This window comes from Diprion similis, chromosome 2 (genome assembly GCF_021155765.1).
Source record: "Diprion similis isolate iyDipSimi1 chromosome 2, iyDipSimi1.1, whole genome shotgun sequence".
NCBI lineage: Eukaryota > Metazoa > Arthropoda > Insecta > Hymenoptera > Diprionidae > Diprion > Diprion similis.
Window position 1 is genome coordinate 17,461,413 of NC_060106.1, and position 27,109 is coordinate 17,488,521.

Genomic DNA, 27,109 nt, shown 5'->3' on the forward strand with positions numbered 1-27,109 from the left:
ATCAGTTTGAAATACGTTTCACCTCTTCTTTGCGAGCCGATTTTCGCCCATTTATCCATTCAGCCGTTCCTTGTTCAGGCCTCGCCATCTTCTTCTTCCCCCGTTTACAATTCTTTGATCAATCCCCTTCCGACGCATCGGGACTACGGCCGTTGTTCGTCGGTCTCTTTGAAGTTTTGGCCGTGGTGTCAGCCATATTTCTTCCGGAACGGCCACTTAACTCAGCGATTTTTTCGCCGACGCAACGCCTGATCGGCCCCGGTCCCGATCTTTCAACGAAGCCTCTCAGAGGTAGTAAAGTATATAAAGCTGGGAATATGCATGTTGGTATACATACATTAAGTTATTTATGCGACAAACGCGAGCGCCTCGGTTCAAATCGCGAGTCGCAAATCGATCAGAAAACAATCCCGATCTCATCTCCCATCTCGCATATTGCAAAGTGCGACAATTGTACGCCTAATTGTGTAACCGTGAAAGGCGAAGCATGCTTTTCGCGTTCAAGCTCCTTCGAACGTCAGAAGTTGGCAGAGATCCATGCAGATGTATTCTGGGTAAAGTGTGCAAACTCTTCCTCATTCCGCATTCTTCGACCATCTGTAGAGATGCGTGTCGTGTGAGTTTGGTGATGAGTATAACGAAAGAAGGATCAAGATGTAGAGGCAGATCCTGCGCTGGGGGCTTTGCAGCAGACTAAAGAGCCGCGTAGGATAACAGTTAACAGACGATCTCATTAAACAGCGATTATTACGTAGCACGTAGCAATTTTGATGGGTATTTCGTGGAACAGATGGACGCTGCGCATCCGTCGCAATCCGGCCAGGCCTGCAGTTCGCGGTACAAGGAGGGCAATTAGATACGAGCTGGTTGATGAAACGGCATGGCTCCCAGGAATCTGCCAGTGTAAATGATCGAGGGGTAGGCGGAGGACCTCTTCATCTGGCAGTGAACGACGGCCATGGTTAGTAAGGCACGCGAATACCGCAGCTGCTTATCTCTTACACGACGCACGACGATTTGTTGTCAAATGTCCGATGGTTCGTTGAACTCCATATTGCACTGGCGAGTTATTCATGTTTGAAAATATTTCTCGGAAACTTTCACCGTTGTGTAATCTTATGATATGTTTGTAAACAGAGATTGCACGGCGTGCAGTGCGCTTGAATGCGAAAGAGCAAGAGTGAGAGAGATAACGAGAGTGAAAAAGAAGAGGTGAAAAAGGTCTTCCATTCCATTCCGTTCCGTTCATCTTCTCCAAGGGAACAATTTCTTGAATATATTAAAGTATACGGTCGCGATCTAGCGGCTGATTCACCGTTCGAAAACGGCGTAACAATTTATCCTGAACTCTCACGATTAGGGGAATCGAAACAACCGGATGTCGAAGAAGAAGCAACCGTCGCGACCTCCGGGGAACGAAAAGAGCGTCCGCTGTGTCGACCGCCATTACACAGCCATTCGCTGAGCGACGCGACGCTCTGTTCTCTTTGGGTTCGCTACGCTCAAGGCAGCATCTTAACAACTTAATTTCTGACGATAGAGCGAGCCGCTGGACTTTTTTTTCACCTTTTACTTCTTGCCTCCCTTCCACCACCACCACTACGACCACAACCATCGCCTGGTCCCACCGCAGCCGCTCATCCGCTTCTCTCTTCGTCCCTTTTTACTTGCGACTTTATCCATTTGGGGCTTATGATAAAGAGAGAGAGAGAGAGAGAGTGGAATTCAGTGATGATGTCAATCGATTTATGTGGTATTGGGGCCAGATATCACACCATTCTTGCTGGATATTCCAGTGCTCGAGAACCGCAACGTAATTTATACTGCGTAACTCGGATTTGGAGTTGGAATTACACACGTGCCGGATAATTACAAGACAGCTAAATCCTGGCCATTTAACTCGGCGCATCTTTGTCCTCGGTCCTGATATTATGTCGTGTTCTTCGTTGGTGTTCTACTCCAGCCCTGCAGAAGAAAACCGGACGTGTTAGATGCGGGACTAGCCAGTGTTCGGGGCAGTCGAGGATTAAAGCACTCAACGTAGCAGGTGTTGTCACGGTTTTTGTTTCAAAAATATGGGCTCATTTCAAGTCACTGGACCTTGTACGCCTCTAGTGGTGGAGCTGCGGCAACCCGTAACGAAGCCAATGGAAAAAATCAGACTCTGACTAAATGCACATTATACCCACTTCCTTGACGGTTCACCCAGACCCAACATCTATTCGGATACAAGTTTTCCACGAGTCGAAGCACCAGGAATTAGATCTTAATACTTCCACAGCTCAAATCATATGAAAACATAGACTACAGCTGCAAAGAGCTTTCGTTGGGAAGAGGAATGAGAAAAATGTATGCCTGCATGCTTTATTCGTAGAATTTAACCCAGTTGATCCAAGGTAAAGAAGAAGGTTCGAGTTATACGCTATCCGATGTACACACAGCTAGAGGCTAAGGCTCGGCGGTACCTTCGTGTTGTCCATGAGCTTGTTCTCGTGGCGGGTTCTCGGGGTTCGACATCGCGCGATCTCGCGCTGCCTCTGCAGCCTCGCATCAAAACCAGTTCAGAGATGTTTGGAGAGAGAAAGATCCTCGGAGGAGTATAAAATGAAAGCTGTAGCATGGGGAAGAGAGAAAGAGAGAGAGCGAGAGTCCAAGAGTGGAAATGGGAGGGCGGAGGGAACGAGAGAGAAGTTCGGAGTGAGTGAGAGAGAGAAGGCGACTGGTCCGGCACGTCTTCATTAGACCAGCATCTCGACCCTGACATTGGCGTCGAATTTCAGTGTCGTAGGAACCAATTGAGATGGAAATTTAATCGGTTTTTGTTTATCGCGGTAGTTCTTTTGCCGGAGGAGCAATTACAGACGGTATTATTACACACATCGTCCTCGTCTCAAGACGACCGTCTCTCGCCTTCCGGTATCCGATTTATTGCGACTGTCACGAATTCTGCACGCTTCGATGTCCGATTCGATGATTTTCGGCCTGACAGGTCGATGCGAATCGAATTCATGATCTCAACAGTTTTAACGAGCTCCGGATGTGACTCACTGCGTAGCAGTAGAGGAGGAAGTGAATGCAGGCGCATTGGAATTTTACGCCTGTCCCGCGTCGTGAATTCCGTAGGCCAAGAGTTTGACCACCTCAACGTGCATCTTCGTCGTCGCCGCGTATGGTAATCAACGGATGTTGAAAAACTGATAAAAATTCCCTTCGAAAGTCGCGCTCGACTCGCGGCTTCCAGCTTCCCGACTCTGACGCCGATGCTTCGTGCTTCCACCACCTCAGGGGCGAGATCAAAGCAGCCGAAACACGTTAACAAATCGTGGTAACTACGCGTCGTCCTACACCAGTACGAGTTGCAGTAAACTGGCCTAGTAATGCTGTACGAGTCCATGGTGAACACCGTAAATCCATGTGATCCTCGCGTTCCTGCCATGCAGGCATCGCTCAACCCTTTTCTTTGATGCCTCGACACCACGCCAAGAATCTGTAGGAAGCTTTAGGGTTGCGAGAAGTAAAAATAATTACCGAAAAACTAGGGTAATAACACCATGGGCTCCATTCATATCACGATTCTCTAAAGATCTTGCCGACCGATGTTACTCACGCAGCGGACTTTCTTGGTCGATACGAAGAAGAAATTAGTGTCAAAGAAGTGCACAATGCCCTGTGCCTTCGCTCTCTGGAGTAATATTGGTTTTTATATTAAATTTTACCTACTTTTTACACAGCTTACAACCGCCGCGCTTCGATGGCTTTTTTGCGGCAATTTTGTCACGGTATTCTCCTTTTGAAAGGCCGTCGGGAGGCTGAGGATGAGAAGGAGAGCGACTAGAGATGAGGAGGGAAGAAGACGAGAAGGGGTTTCGAGGAGTTTTTGAACCGAGGCGACGTGCGACGAGGAGGTGCTTCGACGGCTAAACGCGGAGCTGCATATATATGTATATATGTATACAGTAGTGAAATGTCTCCTTCGCTTAGTGCCTAGTGGCGTCTTTTTCTGAACTCCTTTTTCCTCGCCTCTCTTTTCTTTTCTTTGAACACAAAGAGCAGATGTTGTTGACGCTTCTACCGGGCCACTAATGATATTTGAGAAAAGCTGCAGCTACTTATATACCTACATCGAATCCGTAGGAGGAGAGCCGGATTTGAGCCGCATCTTTGTTTTTTCACGTCCTGGTTGAATGTAATTTACAGAATTGTGTCATCTCCACAAGGTTGAGTGAGGTGCGAAGAAAAACAACGTTCATTCCGGTTTTTACCGCGGGGACGACGTCCAATTTTCGTCCCCTTCAATTTTAATCCCGATTTTTAGTATGCTCGGGGAGACGGTTAAAAGGGGCCAATCACGGTTTTCGGTAGACAAGCAACAAGCAGGGGAAAGAAAAAAAATCGTTGTTTCTTGTTTACATCATAAAGTTTTCACCGATGATCTCATCTCGTCGAGAATACAACCGAAAGGTACGTGGATTCTTCGTTCAGACATTACGACTTATATGCATGCGAGTATGTTAAATATATTCGTATTTTACATATTTCATCATTTGACAGCTGAGCGTAATCGGTAAAGTGATATATTTTTTACACAGAGATATGAAGCTCGATTAGCGTTCTGGTACCACATAGTTGATTTCTAAATAACAGGTACACAATGTATTACCTGAATTACCCGTTGGCGATATTCCGGGTGAATCCGAATTGTACGTATACAGGCTTCTACGTGATCTAATACAATTACACACCTTTGTAGTCACAAAAATATTCAAAGGTTTCCTCCAGTTACAATACTTTCATTGCTAAAATATGGATATCTTGATATCGACGTTTAGGGTCATATTGGTCGTGTATATCGTGGTCCGGAAGTGACGTCACCAGCGGAGAAGAAGGGGTCAGGTAACCGCTACGAATTCTAACACCGTACATTACCTATAATCATAATGAAAACGCACGTGGGCGTTGCGGTAATGCCCGGGTACGACACAAAAAATTACAGATAACTTCATCGTCTTCTCGTGTGGATCGATATTTTTTTTAAATATTTTTTTTCTTTTTTGCAGGATAGATGCAGAGTTGCCGACATATTCCCGAGGGACTGCTAAATTGCAGCGTCAATGGACGTTTGTTGTTACTTCTTAGAATCGGTCCGGATCAGGTCGAACTTCCAAACCTTGTTAGGCTCAATTTCAACGACATAGAGCGCAGTTTCGTTCGGGCAAACGGCGATGGCGTGGGGCTGTGTAAATTTCTGAAAAAACGTATACATAGGTATAAGGAAATTAGTTGATCAAGATGCAAAGGCGGCAGAAATACGTGTGTTATTACCCCCTTACAAACGAAGCCAAAAAACCTTCCTGACACGGGCAATCACGCGATTAAGCAAAATGGCCGAAAAAGTGACGTGAGGAAAGAGACTCCCGACAGTTTCGGGAACTCGATGGCATACATGTGTAAGGTATGGTGGCACGGTGACGAAAAAGAGACATGCATGATATTATTATGTGATAAAAAATAAATGACAGTAATCAATCGAAAGAAGGCAATAAGCTCGCGAATCAAGTTCTACACACTCTAGAGCTGTTCGACTGTTCGGTTCGGCTGTGCAGGTGTAATCATCGAAAGTGATCTTTCGTGTCTGCCAGTGTATAATCATAATTTGTAATTTCGAACACACACATATACTAGAGTATTTTCAATATAGCTACAAAGAACCATTCATTTTCGCCTCGGGGCGCAATCATTCCTCAGGAAAATGACGGCGCGGCGTCGTTAAACCCCCTTAATGTCTTCATCGTGAGCTTGCGCCACATGGGCGGAAGTTGGTCGATGCTTGGGTTCGCGATTTTTAAAACACGGGGCCGAGAGCTGCGCGGCCCGATCGTGAGCTGCGGTCTGGAGCCCGAGCAATTTTCTTTTTTCACCCATCAACTACACTCGGGACCTTTCGACGCAAAAATATCCTGCATGGCTACTCACGAGGTAGCCAACATTTTAATAAAATTCAATTAGCTAACCAGTTCCATTTACAAAGCGTCGCTAATTTTAATCACCTCGCTAGTACGGAACAGCCTCCAACGGCTGAAGCCTAATGGCTTTGCAGCTGTGGCTAAATTACTACGTATATATATATAATAAACCGCCATCAATTCGACGTCTTTCAAGCTCCGCCGAATGAAACCTCGAGTTAACAAAACACTGCGATTTTTTCTCATCAATTCAAATTTTCACAATTCACTTACGCTCGATACCGGTGTCCAGTGATCAACGACTCTTTCTGTTCTGGGGTCCAGGGTGAAACCTCTCACCGGAATCATCGGCGACGTTGGACCATTTACGGCGTAGATGTAATTGCCTGCCGGAATGAGATTGAAATTGAGTAATTCATTCTGACGTAACATCTGATCCTAAAACCCTTCGAGTAACCCTGAACTTCTCACCGTACGCTGCAACACCGAACACTCTTCCGAGATCAGGCTGCTGAATGGTCAAAGGAGGACTTCGCGTCCGCGATCTTTTGAGACCCACGTTTGGACAGGTGACCCTCATATTCTCTCGGTCAGCGATGCAGACGACATCGAGTTCCGGAAGAAGAGCCAAACCATGAGGAACTTGCAGGGATAAGAATTCTGCGGAATGAAAATAACGGGAGCAGTTATCCCACTTGCAATGTTTCTGGTGTTTTCCATACAAAAGTCGATCAAGTATTTCTGCAGACTGACCTCCGGGCTGCGGAATGACTTCGAGTAGACCTCCGGCCGCATTGAAGACCATGATTCGGTTGTTGCAGTAACCATCAGCGACTATTATTTCCCCGGCTGGCGCGACGGCGACTGTTGTCGGCTGGCAAAAGTGGGCCGAATCGCTACCAGGTTGGAACCTCTGCCCTAATATGAGGCTCGGATTTCTGGCATTCCTTCGAAACTGTTACGTACAAACGAACGTAATGAAGAACACGTCAGCATAAAAATTGTACCAACTCTCATCTTCTCGGTTGGTGATCTCATTTTCCTTAACTACAGTTTTACCTTGAACACTTGGTGGAGGGCGACGTCCGTTAACCACACGTTACCGTACACATCAATATGCAGACCGTGAGGCATGTAAAAGAGACTCTTTCCCCAGCCTTCGATTACCTCACCGGTTACAGGGTCCAGGGTAAGCACTGTGTTCTGAAGGATTGGTCCTCGGGTCAGCTCTTGGTAGTGATAACTCGAGTTGAACGTACTGTGCTCAGAAAAAAGACGGTGATACGAGGTTACGCAAGCTCCAAATTTAATGCTTGGCAAAATGCTTGCAATGGAGGAACTGGCTGCCTTGTACAATTCACATTGAAAATCTATGCAAACCACAAGTAGGTAGGCTCGACCTTAAATGAAAATACTTACGAATATTCCCACGTGTGATGACCACGGTGAAAAATCACGGGTCTTCCATTCCAATCCACGGCGACACCCGATATTTGACCCAAACTCTCCGGCCCACGCCAAGTCGGGTTTTCCTCTGGACGAGGTGGTTGTTCTTCTTCGAACACTGACACTTCATTCTGTTGATTACGAAGCAAGATTTATCGTCGATAATACGCAAGGTATGCAGGTCGTGAAAACGGGGAATATTAACGCGATGTCAGATAGGCTTATATAATTCTACGTAATCTGTATCAAGGAAAACTTCTTCATCCCTTGTAGTCTGGACTTAACGATTCTACACGTTTCTGGTCTCCCTTGGCCTCGATTTAAAGAATTAAATATTCCAGCGTCAAGAGTGACGAATTTTTTTTTTTTGTTTATTTAGAGGCGGAATTATATCCGCCAAATGGGCTGAACTGCACTCACCTCTATCTCGTCGAGTCGTTGTCGTAAAAGTTCTCTTATCTCCCCGTAGAATGTTTCGCCGAGACGGGGTCTAGCGTAATTGTTGATGATTCGAGCCTCGCTAAATACGGCGACGAGCACCAGAAGGGGAAGGAAGAGCGTCAAGTAACTTGTCGAAAGTGTCATGGCGTCTTCTGCCTTGGCGATGCTTGTGGGACGTTTGGAAGCAGGTCGATAGCAGCATGCGCAACAACCGTCGACGATATCGAGCTCCGCGACTTATTCGGTCCGGGTCTCAACTAAATTGGAATTTGCGGGTGATAATATGATAGCGACGCCTATAACGACCCGTGGTTGGCTCTCATCTCGCGTCAGAAACTACCTTGACGAATACAATCAGCTGTTTTAAGATTTTTTTTTTTTTATCTGACACCAAGTTACGCATGTTTTTCCAAAGATTTTTTGAGTCACAAATTGAAGCTGTGCATCACAAAAGAAAATTGTATTCTTATTGTTCGCCGCAAAAAATGAAAAAACATTGCAACGAATTGAGCCATGGTTAGTCTGATATTCTTTGTAGTATTCGAAGTTATAGCGAAGACCGGTGGAAACTGATGTACACGTTTGTGTATACCTTGCTTTTACAGTGTTCGATCTCAGGCAAGGGATGTTTTTTGGAGAGGAAAAGACGAAGAGAAAAAAAAAAATCTCCCGGGTCAGGCGGTTCGTCTGATAAATTTATTTCCAACACTTGCTGACACCCCGAGTCTTTCTCGCTTTGAAAAATTTCAAAGGAGGAAAATGAAAGAAATAACACCCTGCCCCAGGGAGCCGGGATGGGATCTAGCTTTGCTAAGCGCTTGACGAGGGTCAACGCGCGTTTCTACCCGATAACAAATCGACTTTGGGGCTCAAATTCCGAAACCTGAATTATCGCTGGCAACCCTGCGGGCGAGGACCGATCACGCCCCGTGCTGGACACACTCGACAATTTCGAGTTGACTTTGTAGATGATTTTTTATTTTTTTTTATGTTCATTCTATCCTGCAGTCTTTGGAATTAGCTATGGACACATTCATTTGCAACGATCATCCATACAGCATCGAGAAATCGCGAAGCTGTATAGAATGACGTACATAATCACAATAATTCACAATTTTTCTTTTTATTTGTATAATATTGAGAAGGTATAAGAAAATAATAAATACCAATAAACATTGAGATATCACCTACGTTATTATATTTATATAGTATAATAATATTGTCGCAAACTTGTTTCTCTTGCTACTGCGCGAATATCGCGGCAATAATTGTAACGATTAAAATTCTATGAGTACATTTACTGTTATGCTTGCAGATCTAAAATTGTAAGAAAAATTGATAATCTGATCCTCTACCGCAATCTTATATTTTCATCTATTTTCCCTACTGATAGTCGTTGCATCACATGTTCGTTTAATAAGTTATAATTTTGTTCGACTCTATTCATCGCAATTCTCGATGTACAATTTTTTCAATCTTAGTCTATCATTGTTCGTTTTAAATTGTGGCTCATAAACGTCAGTGTCAACCCATCCTCCCGTTTCTCTCTGCAAAATCAGCATTCACCCGAGCCATTAGTCCCTCAACCACAAGAAGTGCAATCATCGCAAAACAATTCGAAATAAATTACAAATCATCATTCAATCAACTAATTCCAACGTTGGTTCTGTTCTCCTAGTATACGAAAATTTTATCAACGATTACTCCAAGCGAATCGTCAGATTCGCGAAAAGTTGTGCAGAAAGGATGTCCATGCAACCATAGCTAGAAGTCCGTCAATCTTGGTGAATTCAACCCAGCATCTTTGCGGGCTGTCATCACGGCCCTGATGGACTATTTTTGGATTTCCCGTGCCAAGGAAGTCTCCGGTTGGGTCCAAATGTACCCGGTCCTGGTCATGCTGCAGTGAGCGTCGTAGTAGCGACCTGGTGCCCTGCAGTACGACCATCGTGGACAACGGCAACGAAATTTGCTGTGAAATTCCTCCTTGCAAACTTCGTTCCACCAGCAAGTCCTCTGGTAAAAATATGAAAACAGTCAAAAGTTAATCTGGATTATCAAAGAAACGAGGAAAGCGAAAGGGAGGTCTACCTCTGCCAGATATCCTCTGACGCTTTGGTCACTGTAGTTTCGCTTGGTGATCACGTGCTTTGCCTGCGCTGCGAAGATCACTCGCGTGCAAATCGCTAAGAGCAGAAGGAGGCAAAGCTTGATCCCATTCTGAAAGAAAAAGTCCGATTAGACGTAAAATTATAACGACACAATTCCTCATTGATGAACACATGAATTTCGGTAAACACAAGAATTCGCAATCACAATAAAGGATTGAGGAATTGATTTCTCAACTGTAGAATGGTTAAAGAATTGCATATACGAAGAACAAGAAGGAGAAATGTATCACATAAACTGCGAACAAATTTTGGGAAAAAGTTGCGGGGAAAACGGGGCGTCAATACTTTTCGCATCTGGAAAAAGTGCGCAACAGCTGCTAGTGTAGCAACAGTTCCTTGCGATCGATCAGCCGTACATCTGGGGGATATTTGAGGCTACCATTGCGGTACGAAATGAAGTAAAATGAAATAGTACAGATAGCTAATATTGAGGTAGCAAATACTCACTTCCTGACAAATCCGGTTCTGTTTATTGGAGCTCATTATTGCGTGCCTGTTCGCACGTTTGATAGGCGAGCTTAGGACAGAAGGTGGAAACTAAAAATATGAATAGACTCGACAAGCATGGCCCTCCGATTACGGAAACTCAGGGAATGCGATATGATCCGACGTCGGCCGACATTGCCGCAACGAGTTCCTCCGAGCATGCGTCCTGCTTACTAAAAAGCTGCGATACCCGAAATCTAGCTGACTGATTTAGGACAGGTCATCCTGCCCATCGAACAACTGATTTGACAAATTTTTATTTCAATTAACTCTGGACTCATTGTCAGGTGGATTTCAGGGTGAGGAGCTGCTACGAGAGGTCATTGGATTGTCTATTAATATTGTCATCGCGTGCAATGATGTCCCAGATTGTGAAACGTCGGCTCATTTATACTTTATCAAACTTGATTTTCTCGGGAAAATTCGACTGTCGATTATTATGGATTGGAAATATCCATTTCTGAATTTATTTTTTGCAGCACTCGAAGTGAGACTTGCATCGGAAATACGATTAGATGTATGTACATACATATTTTTAAAATATGTTTTACATGTTTGGTCGCGATATCTATATAGGAAGAAATTAGTTCCAGAAAGTTGAACCTATCGCAAAAGATTCAGTTGTGCTGAATAGAAAATTTTACAATTGTGGGAATGAAAAGGAACAGTTATTTACGGTCTAACATTTAATAGAATCAAGAGTTTAATGGAATCATTTTATCAGATGCAAACACTATTTCAATTAGAATTGTTAAAGATAATGGAATGAATTTACACACTTTCAAATATCATTTTTTCATAATATTCCACAGTAAATAAAAATAGGTATGTGACGAATTTCTGTAGAATGTCATCGTTAAAATAAAGATGAGTAGAATTTTCCTTGTCCCAATATACTCCGAGAAAGAAAAAATAATGAATTGATTGTAAATAAAATATGAGGCGTAATTAAAGTATAAAATCGTGGTGGTACAAAAGTTAACAGAGTGAGAATCTGCTCCAGAAACAAATTTAGCTGACACGTAATCCGAATGAAAATCAAAATTGGCGGTCGTCGATGTGCCAGTTGCCTATCTTACCTTCCGAGTCAACGCTGCATCTGATGGTTATTCCAAAGCTGCATGAGGCGCTAGGGTACCGTGTGGTGTATGCATCTGCATTTGACACTGCTGCACAGTGTTTGCAACGTCTTCTGCTACCAGATATTCATCACACCTTGGCAGAAAAATGGCAACTCGTTTGTTGCTAAGAAACTGTACAAATATTATTAAAAACGGTAATCAACAATGGTGAGTAAATAGTGTTATTTAATTTCTACCAGCCACCGTCTTTTGTTTTCACTTACGGTCCAAACCTAACCTATAAATTTTATGTAATCGCACATATAACTCTGTTTTGAATAATCTGTCGTATTATAACCAAAGGGGCACATGAATGTACAAAAATATAGCTCAACGTGCACTGCGAAATTAGTAATAGATCCGAAACTGTAAATTACACATATGTATGAACACTGTTTTCACGGACCGTACTGTTTTCGGATCGTAGGACCGCCAAGAGCCTCTCCACAGGTAGCGTTCGCTACGGAGACGATCCCAATAAGGCGCTAGAGGTGCATGAACCCAACGTGAAGGACCCAAGTATCGAGTTGAATCCTACTGAATACGAGAAGCAGAAAGCTCTGCAGGGCTACATCACGATCGAGGGGCCAGAAAAAGTTGGAGTTCTTTCTGGTGTACCTGAGGAGCACATAAAAAATCGCACCGTTCGCATATACGAGCCTACAAAAAATGCGATGCAGTCTGGAACAAACAATATCAACTTCTGGCAAATGGATTTCGACACTCGCGAACGATGGGAGAATCCGCTTATGGGATGGACTTCTAGGTAGGGAAGAGCTACAGTTCGTAAAGCTTGGAATCATAATAGTCTTTCAATAAATAGTCACTGACTTTTATGCATGCTGCTTTCTAGCGGGGACCCACATTCCAACCTGAAGATTGAGTTCGCTACCAAGGAGGAGGCGATCGCTCATTGCGAGAAAATGGGATGGCAATATTATATTCAGAAACCCAATGCAAAAACTCCAAAGCCGAGAAGCTACGGAGTAAACTTTTCCTGGGACAAGCGCACTCGAGTTTCTACAAAGTGAGGTGGAAATTTATTTTCATTAAATCAATTTCTGTATCATATATCTATATTATAATAGTCGATATCGCGCGATGCCATCGGTATGTGTATCGATCGTGTGTTTAAGTGACGTGAAGTATAAAGTATGTATAGACATGTATTATATTGATGAATAAATATTGTTCGTGAATATTATTTTTAAATTGTCCTTTTTGCCTGGATGGAAAACTTGTGGGTAAAATTAAAGTTTTCGATGTAGCAATAAACTCCATTATTTATTATTTAGGAATGATTATATAATAATTTCTTATTTTTTGTTTTTGTTTTTCCCCTTTTTCTGTGTTTTTGCTTTTTACTTTTTTTCTTTATAATGTAATAATAATTGAAATATTATTCAAAACAAGCATAAATTTTACCTATAATGATAAATTCTAACTGATCATTGTCATCGTTTAATATTTATAATTATTCGTACTGAGTTGATAATAATAATAATTTATAATAAAATATCTGACTAAATATCTACTCCGCGTATAATATTGCTGATTTAATTATTATTGTTATTATTGTTGTTGTTGCTATTATTATTGTTATTGTTATTACTATTATTATTAGATCCGTAATCGAAAGTCACAAGATCCGAGCTTTACGTTCTCTGATTGTGAACTTATCACACGCAGAACTGCCTGAATTGCATAGAATTAGTAACGTACAGGTACTGCTTTCCAACGAATTACCGCCAGAAAAACAACTTAACGTGACAGCAGATCCTATGACTTGTCGAACGTGTCGATTATAGTAATGTTATTAATTTTTATTTGTTTTTTCTTTTCATCTCTGAGATGCCCAAAAAGGGGATTGAAACTTCTCACGATTCACGGACAGTCGAGGCGGTGTCACTGTCTGCTTATAACGATATATCCATAGTTATGCGTTTACGTATATATATTTGAATTTTGGTATAATGATCATATGCAGTGTAACAGTATTAACAGCGTCGATGAAAATGTAACAGCGTTAATGATAATATTAATAGTAGTAATAATAATAATGAAAAAGATTAACGCGCTCACTGATTTCTGTCCGTAAATTGTCGAGTGTAATTTAAATATACATGCGGTTAAAAAAAAAAAAATGTATATATACATATATATATATATTTATATATATATTTATATATATGTGTGTGTGTGTGTGTGTGTGTGTGTATATACATCACAAGCCAACGAGAATTAATTATTTAATATATATATTATCCATACATATATATATATATATATATATATGTATCTACACATGCTTGAGCCAAACGTACGCACAATTTGTTTTTTGTTTTCTCTTTGTATATACAGCAATTTTCGTCGAATTGTTACAAGACAACGAATGAATAATTCTCAAATTATCGTGTAGAGATATTATATGTATATACAATATATGTATGTATAATAATTATACCAAGGTTAATTGTATGCGTAAGTTTAATGCTCGATCTAGATTGCTTGAAAGCATAACAAAACAGGTAATTATATTATTTATATTATAAATTTAATTATAGTACGTAGGTAATAAATTTACAATATTACTCTATATGTACGATTTCAAACTGTATAATTTTCTCGACGTTATTCATTCTGTCAAATTATTATTATCGTTATTACTATTATTTCTTAGCTACAGTATTTATATACCTTCATGAGGGTCACCTAGATACCTATAGATATTTGTCTAATATTGATTCAAATTAGAAAATTAATATTCAAATTTATTTCGTCTATTCAAGCTTCATTCAATAGAAGGGCTAAAATATTTCAAAGTCTGTGAAAATGGTTAAAACTCAATCTATTCTTATAAATGGATGTAAATTTTTTTTTTTTTTTGTTCGAAAAACGAAAACGCACCTTTGCCAAAACCGTATTATATATTGTTAATCGCACAATATAACTTACGACACCGTGTGCAGCTTTTTAAACTTGACTTTTTTTCTTTAAACATTCTGTCATGTATACACATATATTTATCTATTTATCTATACTGTATATCGTTATTATGTACAAATTAATTACTAAATTATTTAAAATTAATTTTATCACGAAACTTGAGTCCCGTTCAGCACGGAGAAAACGCACTTATTATTATATATTGATCATTAGGACATAGCCCCACGCTATGGCTACTAAATTTCATACTATCTACGTTTTAATTACTCGCTATACGTGTGTATGTGTGCGCGCGCGCGCGCGTGTGTGTGTGTGTGTGTGGGTATGTATGCATGCGACCGTGACAAATATACGCATTTCCGTCGCATAATTCATTTGCAATAAATAATATTTCACTATTCTTAATTCGTCAAACATGCGTATATTCAGTCACGAAGAATATCATCAATAATACCTATATATATATACGCATGTATAGGTAATAAAATGGATAAATGATACAATGAAAACCGATAATCTTAATGTTAAATAAAGTTTAATTATATAATATTGAAGACATTAATTAACGCCACATCCGCTAACGTTACGTAGGCCTTTGATTGTAGATTTCATACAACTTTATTTAGAATTAATATTACATTTTTTTCCTTACTTTTTTTTCACATTTTCCGTGTGTGTGTTTTCTTTTTTTTTTATTCGTTTTTTTTTTATTTTTTTTTTCATTATTATTCTTTAATCTTTACTTAATTTTTGTGTTCTCCCTATTTCATAATCTTGCGTGGTAAATATTGTCAATGCCATTATACCTCTTAACATTATACGTAATGTACGAAGCTAAACAAAGGTATGATTAACTTTTAATCGAATTATGTATCGCGTATTGTACAATTTTCTTAATTTTTCATTAAGAATCTTTTTTTTTTTTTTTTATTCTTTATCACGATGCGCAAACCTCGCGTGCAGCTCCGCTTCGAAACGAATCGAATTAACCCTTCACCCTTCGCTTTATTACTAAATATACCCGAAGATTGATCGCACCGTTGAAATTAGTTTCAAAGTAAAGTGGATAGGTGAAAAAGGATTGGATGTTTACTAAGTTTTACGATCGTAATTTGATATATTATTATACATCTATAATGTAACACAGGCAGAATCGATGAGATTAATATTAAACCGCATTATGTATCGTGAAAACTATTCGCGTATATACGTCATTCGTCGTCGGGAAAATCTCATTCTTATAATTAAATCCAAATTCGAAACATTTCTCAGCCACAATTTAATATATCGTACGAGTAAATCTGGTGGAATTGGAAGTGAGAATTATTGAGTTCCAAACGCGCGATGCTAATGTATAAGCAACGATTTCAAGATTTTTATTACGTCAGTAAAAATACAGAAGCAACAAAGTCCTTTGCGTGATATCACCGGGAATGTGAATTTATGACTTTTGCATGCTACTTTCGTATTTCTACGTTGACGAAAGAACTTATTCATAATTAGGGCGTCCCGCGTTTCTCCTTTATACACAGTGAACCTGATTTTTTTTTCGTTTTTATCGTTTTTTTGCCCTTTATTTTTAATATAGAAATTTCTCGATTTTCACGAAATAAATTTTGAAAATGAGGTAATACGAGGTAATTTCGTGACAATTGATTGTTTCAAAGAATAATTGATATACGAAAAAAATCCAAAGCGTCGGATTGAAGGGTGCTATCACATTTCTTGGTGCCACTCTGAAGTTAAACGAGTTAATATATATATATACGCGTATAATATGTGGTTCCTTAGAATCGAATAAAGCAATTTCGGCGTCATCAGCCTGCGTAAGTTATAAATTTTGTCTGTTTTTTTTTTTTAACTAAATTCTCTTAATTTTTTGTCTTTCTTCGCTCTTTGAATTTGACGCGCTTACATCACATATATATCACATATATGTGTATATATTATACATGCAAATGCCACGTATATGAAAATTGTATGCAATGTAAATAACGACAGTATAAACAGGCAATAAATTGCGAAGACTGAGGAGTACACAGTCACAACAATTTCCATCTAAATATACGTCTATAATCTTTTCACTTTACACTTATTAATGAATTTTTTACCCAGATAATAATTTTTATCATTTGTTAGCTGTATTTATTGATTTTTTGTCACCGTTCGATTAATAAAGAAACAGAATTATTGCAGAAAATTGAGATTCGATAAAGTATACAGCTCGATGACTAAAAGTATAAGCAGATCCAGTATAGAAAGTTTACGTAGTAATTTGCATTTTTCTAAATGTACATTGTCTCAATTAGGAAAACGATTGATTATTTCATTTGTAATTGTGTATTTGTTTGTTTTTTTAAATTTTTTTTTTCGTCCTTTTGTCTTTCTTTAAAAATTGGAAAATGGTATCAATATTTTCTTTTTTTTTATATAAGTATAGTAGTAGACACGAATGTTATTCAACCGGTATAAATTCTACGAAAGTACGTTTGTGTGCGTGTGTGTGTGTGTGTGGGTGTGTTTTTGTGCATTTGCGTGTGTACCCTCCTGTTCTCTAACATATACAGATATAGTTTGTATTTAAAGGTGAAAATCGTAAGAATATGAATATTATAGCTCAGAAGATCTGCCTCTAGTATGATTTTTTTGTTTTCATACATTTTTATAACTCTATTTTATTTCTTTCTAACATGATATAACATTTTGATCGCGTACTCCTCCCGCGTAATATGAAAAAATTAATACGTATATTTATCGTGTAAACAACAGGCTCGAGTAATAATTTTCATTCGTTGATATGCTATTATGTTTATGCGTTCTACGATTCAATCATTTTGTCATTACAATTACAATATCTGTTATTATTATCATTATTATTATTATTATTATTATTATCATCGTCATTAATAATTTGGTTTATTGAGAATATCTTACCACAATACCTCGATAATTATAATATTACATGAATAATTGTCGTACAAACTTTTTTCATTACCGTTTCCTTTTTCTTCTTTTCTTTTATGATTTGTTTATTAGTATTTTTTTTTTTTGTTCTTTTTTTTTGTTTTCATCATCAAGCTCGTCGTTTTCTGCGCTTCTCTCTTGAAACGTTTACGTGAAGGTTTTTTCTTTTCCTTCTTCTTATTATATTTTATTGACCTATCGTTAAACACACCGGTAGATCCCCAGGGAGGAATTATATCCTCGATCCCTTGGCCCAAATGAAAGACGAAGAGTGCGCCGCGCTCTCACCTATCCAAATGGAACGGAAGACTGATAATATAAAACCTGCCTGGACCCTTGCGGCTTTGTTAGCCGACAATTAACTTGTAGTCGTGCCTCGTGTTTACGGATTTTAATGAGAGAACATCTTACTACCCCGAGTTTGAAGTCCGATTATTTTATTCAGCTCCGATTTTCTATATCGAATATACTTTCGTGACTTATATTTCTTTGTTGTTTTTGCCGGTTTTCGTCTTTGCAGTTCACGCAAATCACACTGGTTATACGGTTTGTAGAAATAGTTAATCGAAATAATTGCAATACCGTGCCGTTTAACGATCTCGAACGAGAGTGTACGAATCATATATTAATAAATTGCATAAACCAAACTCAAAGTTGATCCTGCAAGATATTAATCCTATTATTATAACAATAATTCTACAATACATATACGTAATAGTGACCCTTTTATGTATATGTATATGTATTTCTTACGTATACATAACATGTTATAATATAAATTATTCTTATATAATAGAATTATATAATTTATTACTGATTTCATTACAATTTATAATATATATTATAGTTTACTAAATAGGTATCATAATAATAATAATAACATATTATACATATATATTTTTATACAGGTGTAAGTATATATATACAATATACAGATATATATAATATACACCCATAATGTTTATTTATATGTATACGTATTTACGTATATACATATAAATGTATAACGCAGCTCTAAACGGCACTCTAGAAGCACCTCCATGATTGTACAGTTTTTTTGAGACATTTTCGTTTTATATATAAATATAAAACGAAACGGTATATATAATCGCTTTTGAAATTTTCACGTTTCATTGCTTCCCGCGCAAAGATTTGAAACATGTTAGGTATATACATATTAATTATACCTTTTCTCTTTCATTTCTCTAATTCGTCCCGCAAAATTTCTCTTGCTTGACTTCAGATAATTACACTATATATGTATATATATATACCATTAATTGACTTATATTTTATTATTAATATCTGCTTCGTGAATATCCCAAACTAACCGAAGGACGTCGCGGATTTTATTATCCTCTTTATGAACCGCTTTCTCTCTCACTCTCTCTCTCTCTCTTAACATACATGTATAGTATATATATATATATATATATATATATATATAAATATACACAACTACACAAGAAGTGAAAAAAATCTACTCGACACATCCCGCAAGGCTGTAATACATATAACTATATAACTCTTGTTGTAAAACTTCGAATTATAACGAGAATTATACAATAACATCGAATTAATTATCAATCGCGAACATTATCATACATGAAAAGTGCTTGCATCGCCTTATACATGTAACAATTAATTGAACCCAACCCATCAACCGATCTTTTAATGTTTTTGTTTGTTCTTATTTTTAAACATCTTCTTATTTTTCAATAAATTTGATTTGAAAAATTCGTTGTCCCGCGAACTATCGCTCTGTTATTTTACCTTTATTCCCGCGACGTCACTCGGTCAGCTGATAATAAAACGCGATTGTAACAGTTGTTCATCTATACAAGTAATAATAGTAATAATAATAATAATAATAATAATAATAATATATCGTAGCTACACCTACTTAACTGCGTGTTTTTATACATGCCTAGATATAATCGTCGTCACCCTTCACGTCTAGACTGCACAACTGTATTGTTTACTTTCCCTACGTAATAATGATAAATAATAATGATTATTATAACAATAATAATAATAATAATAATAATATTTTATAACTCCGGTAAGTAATTTCTTTCACCTATTATAATTTCTTTGAACACTTGTTGACATAAAGATTTAGCAGTTTGACGACTTTTCGTTTCAATTGCGGAAGTTATAAATTCGAAAATTTCAATTTCAAACGATTTTAAATCTGTTAACCTGTTACTCGCTAAAAGAGAAAGTAACGATGGAACGTAAAAACGAAATATCGAAAGAAGTGTGTGGAAATGTGTTTGACACCTCGGTTCTCTTGAAAGAATTAACACTCTCTTTTTCTACACGCTACGTGAGTAATTGAGGCAGTAGATTTTATTTTTTAATTTCATTATTTTACTATGGACTTTTCTTTTTCACTTCTGTTCAATAAATGACATCACGCTACGATAACTGGGATAAAATGTAAGCTATGTAAACATTTGCTAAAGTTGTAACACTGACCAGGGTAAATACGCTGGTTTGTAAAATGCGTTTGGGTTCGCAAAGAGAGGCTGGAAAAGTAGGTGATCGTGCAAATATACGTTTCTGCGCATGTAAATTAGGGTGTACTCGGAAAAAAACGTATTCATCTGCAACATTTATTTTTTTATCTGTATAATGTTATTCTTGTGCAAATTTTTTTTTTTTTCCACTGCTGAACTGACAAGTAATTTCTGGACTTGACGGTGTTTCCGAATGCATCTATCGGGACTCTGTATTTTTCTAGTTTTTTTTTTTTTTTTTTTTTTTTCCTGCAACTTTGAAACATACAATCGATGAACAAAAAGTCTAAGAAGTTTGAAAAGTTTTACCAATTCACCCGAAAATACACACATGCAAAATGATTTGCTGAATGTAGAAGCTGGGAAGAGTTGAAAAATGGTGTAGGAGGAGGGAAAAATAGAAAATCTTCCTAAGTGTATAATACATTCCCTAAAAACGACCGTAAAACTGTACAATAGTATTTTTATCCTTTTTCCTTTCCTTCGATATTTAATTCCCTATAAATCTAAATAAATCTACGGGCCAAGTTCAACTGCAACGAATTAGTATATAATGTATGAAAATTATGTCAAATTGCATGTTCAACTGCGAATTTAGCTGACTGAGGTTGACATAAATTTGACGTAAGTATGTATAATTTTAGATTGTAATTAAGAACAGCAGAGCGTTGTATGAAATTATTGTATAGCTGCCCTATAATATGTCTTGAAGCAGCGTCTGCGTTTTGAATAATTTTTTTAAAGTATAGTAAATTAATTACAAGTAGTTTTTTCAGTTATAATCGAAAAGAATCGAAAAACCAGAAAGTGATGAAGCAAATGAGAATATACTGGCAGTAAAGAAAGATTTCTCATTAAAATATAATATTTTTGTAGACGATCAATGAGCACTTGGTCGTCAACAAAGTAAAAAACTAATACTCGTTCTTTAAATAATAGCGCAAATGAAAAAAAAAAAACATGCCCCATACAAAAACGAAATTCGTTTCAAGAGACTATCGCATTGCACAGCGTGTATACGACAATTTCTTTCTATCTTCTTGTTCTTCTCTAAGATGTTGAAAGTCAACTGTAAGCTAGAAATTTGAGAAAAACCGATCGCCTATATATAATATAACTCTATCAACGATTCAAGTCTTGATAAATTTCCTCTTCAGAATCCGGGCGGGTGACCGCGTCTTCCGCATTATGCAGGGATCAGCTATCGTCACCGGAAACGTGATACTCCTCGCTCTCTCTGTGGACCAGGACGTGGACGACCGTCGCCTCGGACTGCTGACGAAGAAGAGGTGGCCTACTCGGCGGGGCGGTGCTTTCCGGGCTGGGTTCGGTCACCAGGATGCTCACGTCACTTCCGTCGGCGATCGGGAGCGGAACCGGTTCCGGAACCGGACGTCGCCTCAGGCTCCCGCAGCGCCTGTTGAACGCCTCCTTGATGTCCCGCTGAAGCATGTTCAAGGAAAGAGCCGTTCCACTTGGACGTAAGGAGCCGCGTTTCGACGTCGGCGGACTCAGGACATCTTCGTCGGCGTAGGACTCGACGGCGTCCTGACGCCCTAACGTCGCGCCTGACGATCTGCGGGAATCAAGACGTTTTTATACGAATTGGACACCCCCTCTCCTATTATCTAATTTCTAATTGTCCCAGTAGGATTTTACAATTAGTCTAATCGGGATATTCTAGGATTTATTGGGTGTAATATTACGGATGAATAAAGCAGTTTTCAACGAACAGTCGTAATAGCTAGATGATCACTCAGCGCCATCTTTCAACCACATGCATGTTTTTTTTTTTTTTTTTTTTTCACAAGACTGCAGAGGAATTCTGCATCCCAATTCATCGAGATCAGGTTCTCCGAATGACTTCTTCAAAGTGCTTCCAATTATGTGAGACATTCTTTTGAGTAATATATTTAATCGAAATTCGATAATTTCCTGCCCGGAAAATCGCTCGATTTACTCCGAGGTGAAACCTGCATCAGAGTAGGAGAATTTCTCTGCGGAATAACTCTGTAACGATTTTTCCTGACAATGGTGGGATTTCACCAGGCATTTGCCGCGGAGCGTGGGATAGCTGATAAGCGAGTGTGACCTGCGACACTAATCCGGAAAAAAGTTTTTGTATTCGGGCAGCCGGAAGATCCCAAGTTCATCAACTTGCCGCTTGAGTATAATCCCGCGAGTAACATATAGCGGCTCGTTCGTAAATTGAAAGAAAATCTGAGCGCAAAAGCTAAGCCCCATAGATCTCCCGCGCAACGTCGTTTGAAGATAGAGAAGAAAATATGAAACAAGTTCTCTTCATTACGTGTGAGATATGAGAGTATCATATATGTATAAGAAAATTACGATTAGAGGGAAAAAAGAAAACAGGGAGGACGTATGGCTCGGGTGAAAGCTCCTGTCTAAGAAACGAAATATGAAATCTCGTGTGCATACAACAGCAGTTTTTTTTCCTTTTTTTTTTACGAATAGCCATAGCACTGATGGAGAATGTTATGATATACATTAAACGATACGATATGGAAAAGAATCAAGGATGTATATGCAGCATAAACATTGTACATATTTTGTACATATATATGTATAAACGGGATTATGTTACATGGGAGAGAACTGAGAGAGATGAGGATATGATATACTCGTACAACGGGAACTCACTATATATCTTAAAAGGCTTCTAATCTAATTGTAAGTATATAGAATACGCTAATAATCTATGTATATATTCATTATAATAATGGGCGGTTACTCAACTAGTCGTAACGCGAGTAAACCACCAAAAAAACATATGTATACCTATGTAATATGTATATATTCTCGCTTATATGTATTTTGTACCGTTTACCTATTTATTGCCTTGCCTTCGGCAGTTTGAAACGAAGAAAATTTAATATCATTAATTAATACACAAGCCAATGATACAAAATAAAATTCAATAACTAATTATACAGCTCACGCGTGTTATTAATTTGCTATAACGGTCGCGCAAAATAGTCTGATTTACCACCTGCGCAGATCACCTTGCCGATAAGATCTCCAAATCTTATTATCGGATCATTTATACGTGCAGGCATATAGTTGTACCAAAAGAAGTCAAATAAATAATTACTTAATTTTTCATAATTTTTAATTTATCCTCAAGTAGGAATCTTGAAGTGCCAAAAACAAAAAAAAAAAAAACAAAGTTACGTAAGAGAAAAAAATTTCTAGGAATCAGGTTAATTTTTCCAGTAAGTGGTAAAAATTTCATCTCATTGAAACGTGCGAATTGATAAGCCCGCCGAAAGAATACTGACGTAATTTCGCGACAATCGTGAAAAAATGGTTCAGATCAACTCGTCGAGTATATTATAGGTATTCGAACATAAAATACCGCGGGAAGATATACAGAAGAGATAAAAAAAAATATCCTGAAAAATGGATAAACAGTTTAAAAAAACGCTTGCAAAAGAAGAAAAAAAAAACAAAAAACGAAGAAATCACAGTAACGCTATATCTATACGGATACGAGTGGATTAAATTGTTCACCAGCTGCAGGGTGGACATCGAGAATCGGGGGATGAGACTAACCTGACGGTGACGTGGGAGTCGGATCCCGAGCTGGAGGCTGCCGAGGGCTGCTCGGTGGTGGGCGAGGGGCGGGACACGGTCAGGGCAGGGGGCTGCAGGTCGTCGTGGGTTCCGGCGGCGCCGGAGAGTAGCAGCAGCGGTAAGTTCGGGAATAACCAGGCAGAGGCGGTCCCGAGTTCGCTGAGATCGCTGGCGTCGCTGGCCCGAGAGGACTTGCGGCTGCTGGCCCGGCTGCCCCGGTGCACGTGCAGCAGGGCCGACAGCTTCCCACCCCATCCACCCCCGCCCCTACCTTCGCTGCCTCCGCCACCCGGACTCGAGGTTTGGGTCTGCGAGTCGACCTCGTGGGCGATGCGCTCTCGCTCCTTCTTCATCCTAAGAGACGCGTCAGTTTCACTTTTACTTTTCATATTTCATTTACCCGAGTAGAATTGTTGCGGAATTGCTCTATTGACCACGGATTTTGAGTTAAAATGTTGAGGGGGTGATGGAAATTTTTTAATCGTGAGTTTATTGGAGCTTTTCCGCCACCCGGAGCTTTATAGTCCAGTCAAAATTGGTTGAATTCAATATATTCACTGGATGTGGCTGCGTTTTTGTAAATCCGATGTCATTTTTGAGCTGTGTAGCCGGTGTTTCGAGAAAACAGCAATGAAGTTTTTTTTTTTTTTTATCCATAGGTGAAGAATGACCAAGCCATCGTGGAGAGTGAAAAATTCTACGTCCAGTTATGTCCTCATATGACGGGAACGGAGTTGGATTTACAAATTGAGAAACAAGAAATTATTTGATAAAAATTCTCCACATGTCGTCGATAAGTAGAATTTCCTGATTTCTTGAAACTCTGGCTATGCAGTTAAAAAATTACTTGAGATTTGAGTTTCTGAGGGTGGAAAACCCCTGTAAACAAAAATGGAGTCGTATCCCGAATATTTTTAATTCAGACCCATTTTGACTGGATTATTGAAAGATATTGTATAAAATGTTGGAGGAATGCCTACCTAACGTATTCCCGGAATGTGTTCTGTATCAGCCTGGCCGCCTTGTCTTGGCGCTTCCAAATCCTGGTGGAAGACACAATCTCGAGTTCCTTTCTCGTCGGGAACTGTTTTTTGAACTTGACGTCCATCTGCTCCTGTAGTTTTCTGAAATCCTCAGATTCCTCAACGTGTCCAAGAACGTGCTTGACGAGAGCATGTAGGATGTCCAGACAATGGATCTTGTTACCCTTCGCAATGGGAAGATTAAAGCTTACCAACGCAACAACGTTGGGCTTTGATATTCCCAGCGGCGGGTCAAGACTCGCGATAAAATCGCTCAGCTGCGAGAACCGGATGAACTGGGTCGCGTGAGGGTCGTACCTGTGTGGAATAATAAAAGTGACGGTAAATCGATACACGTTGAAAACAATCCTTCAATCCGCAATCTCGCTTCCGCGCCACGAAACCGACGTCCATTATCACTCACTTTGACCACCTGATGTAAAACATCTCCAAGTCATCCTCGACTATCCCGATTTCCTCCTCCTGATGCGCTTGATTGAAATTCTCAAGTATTATCGCGATGTACATGTTTATCACGATCATGTAACTAATGATGATGAACGAGGTGAAATACGTTATCGCCAGGAGGGGATAACCGCAGTCGCCGTTTGACTGCCGGCTATTAGGCGTTGGATCGCAGTCTGGTGGTTGGACCATCAGAGACTCGAGGACGTCATTCCATCCAGCCGAAGTCATCAGTCGAAACAGCAGCTGCATGCTTCGTCCAAAAGTCTCGAAATTTACCTTTTATTCGGGAAAGAGAAATTCGGTCGCTTACCTCGTACGTGTAAACAGGAACGAAAACCACTGACGTCAAGTATACATAATATATATGCAATATATGTATGCAATAGAAGGTGAAGGAGAAGAGCTCACCATGTCATCAAGAGCGCCCTGTTTCCTTACGTGACCGAAAACGGACATGCCGATGATCGCGTATATGAACGTGATCAGGGCCAGAAGGGCGCCGATGTTGAACAACGCCGGCAAACTGACGACCAACGCGAAAAGTAGCTTTCTTATTCCCTTGGCAGCTTTAATGAGCCTTAAGATCCTTCCGATTCTGAACACCCTCACGACTCGCAGGAGCGTCGGGGACACGGGAAAGTCCATCATGATATCTTCCATTAGAATGCCGAGAATCGAGGCCAACACTAACAAAAAGTCAAACAAATTCCAGGGTACCGTGAAATAATGATATCGAAGCCCGATTATCTTAACGATAGCTTCGAGCCCGAAGACTGTTGTGAAAAATGCGTTCGATACTTCGAGGACGAAAAAGACGGCGTGCGGTTGGCTGTAGTGCTCGATTCCCATCGTCAGCATATTCAGAAATATCAGTACGAAAATTGCTATTTCAAATCTGGAAAAGAAACAAGAAAAAAACGTGTCTTCAACGCTGTTCCACAAATATATCAGAAAAATTGGTCCTCTTGTGTGTTTTTTGAAGGGTATAGGTAGTCAGTGTCGTTGTTTTCTTTTCGGTGTAGAGTTATGATGTGCCTTAGAGCGCTGCTGATTTGCGCCAGAAATGTGTAAACAGTGTACAACAATGGTTGTAATTACCTTCTAGAGTTGGACAGGTCGTAGAACATGGCGAGAAATTGATTCATCGGTCGCTTAATCACTTTCTGCGGCTTTTTGCGGCCGAGCTTTTTCATGGCAGTGTAGTAGTGCTTCTGACTCTCGGTCAGAAACATTTCTAGCACTCCACCTTCGTACTGAAAAATGAAAGATGGGAAAAAAATTTAATACGTCTTTCTCAAGCTGCCGCTCGTTGTGTTGCCTCTGCATACAGAAAAGCCGTGCTTTTATGGCCGTATTTAAGCTCCTCGTCAATCTTGATCTGTGTGTACAAGCACGCGGTTCTATCGTTCAACGTTCGCCTTTGATGACCGCCCTTATCAAGAATCTCCGATTTCATCCTGTTTCACTACGTACACTTTAGAAACGTGAGATTTTTTCACACTCTTGTATTGCTCAGAGTCCAGTTCACCCTGGTCAAATTTTTCTCCACTTTATCTTTGCAGATGTGATGTGAAAAAAGCCGATAAGGACATTTGCCACGAATTTTTAAGCTGCTCTAATAGGCTATGCAATTTTTTCAAATAATGTTGTGATTTTTTTTGTCTTTCTCAACATCCTTATCTTGTTCTCTACACATGTTTCTCAAAAGCTCGCAAATTTCATAAATTTTGCGCAGATGTTATTGTTACCGTGAGTTTTCGTACATTGAGAGTTAACCTGTACTAAGTTTTAAGTCGTATTGAACGTAGAGAAAAATTTATGAGAGATCGACATTCTCGAAAAGAGAAGCCAGACAAAGATTAAAAAGAAATTTAATGGTTTTCAAAGAGCAAAATTTAATGTTTCGGAAGAGTAATCACATAGAATGTCGGACATATTTTGGATGAAAAAGAACATTTTTTCAGC

The 27,109-nt window shown here is 39.2% G+C and overlaps 4 protein-coding genes across 5 annotated transcripts in view; 1 reads left to right on the forward strand and 3 right to left on the reverse strand.

Moving 5' to 3' along the window:
- Positions 1 to 4,540: 4,540 nt before the first annotated feature.
- LOC124415995 (peptidyl-alpha-hydroxyglycine alpha-amidating lyase 2-like) lies at positions 4,541 to 8,037 on the reverse strand. Its single transcript, XM_046896789.1, has 7 exons — positions 7,830 to 8,037; positions 7,383 to 7,540; positions 7,023 to 7,221; positions 6,717 to 6,918; positions 6,435 to 6,623; positions 6,237 to 6,349; positions 4,541 to 5,245 (listed from the first exon to the last, which is right to left on the reverse strand). Exons 1-7 carry the CDS (start codon positions 7,992 to 7,994, stop codon positions 5,126 to 5,128), a joined length of 1,146 nt encoding a protein of 381 aa, XP_046752745.1. The 5' UTR covers positions 7,995 to 8,037; the 3' UTR covers positions 4,541 to 5,125.
- A 930-nt stretch (positions 8,038 to 8,967) lies between these two features.
- On the reverse strand, positions 8,968 to 10,655 carry LOC124416062. The gene is made up of 3 exons (XM_046896902.1): positions 10,469 to 10,655; positions 9,942 to 10,070; positions 8,968 to 9,866 (listed from the first exon to the last, which is right to left on the reverse strand). The coding sequence occupies exons 1-3, from the start codon at positions 10,502 to 10,504 to the stop codon at positions 9,684 to 9,686; spliced, it is 348 nt and encodes a 115-aa protein (XP_046752858.1). The 5' UTR covers positions 10,505 to 10,655; the 3' UTR covers positions 8,968 to 9,683.
- A 996-nt stretch (positions 10,656 to 11,651) lies between these two features.
- LOC124415994 (NADH dehydrogenase [ubiquinone] iron-sulfur protein 4, mitochondrial) lies at positions 11,652 to 12,827 on the forward strand. The gene is made up of 3 exons (XM_046896788.1): positions 11,652 to 11,796; positions 12,056 to 12,394; positions 12,482 to 12,827. The coding sequence occupies exons 1-3, from the start codon at positions 11,735 to 11,737 to the stop codon at positions 12,657 to 12,659; spliced, it is 579 nt and encodes a 192-aa protein (XP_046752744.1). The 5' UTR covers positions 11,652 to 11,734; the 3' UTR covers positions 12,660 to 12,827.
- Positions 12,828 to 21,017: 8,190 nt separating this feature from the next.
- LOC124412794 (sodium channel protein 60E-like) overlaps positions 21,018 to 27,109 on the reverse strand; it is a 69,507-nt gene continuing 63,415 nt past the window's right edge. The window contains exons 16-21 of one of the 2 annotated variants that reach the window (XM_046892917.1): positions 26,243 to 26,397; positions 25,553 to 26,039; positions 25,101 to 25,420; positions 24,635 to 24,994; positions 23,634 to 24,008; positions 21,018 to 21,636 (exon numbers count right to left, since the gene is read on the reverse strand). In XM_046892917.1, coding sequence (XP_046748873.1) covers positions 21,258 to 21,636; positions 23,634 to 24,008; positions 24,635 to 24,994; positions 25,101 to 25,420; positions 25,553 to 26,039; positions 26,243 to 26,397 — 2,076 coding nt within the window. In that variant the 3' untranslated portion in view covers positions 21,018 to 21,257. Of the gene's footprint in view, positions 21,637 to 22,677; positions 22,925 to 23,633; positions 24,009 to 24,634; positions 24,995 to 25,100; positions 25,421 to 25,552; positions 26,040 to 26,242; positions 26,398 to 27,109 lie in introns of those variants that run through there. The other variant, XM_046892923.1, reaches the window with a different exon arrangement.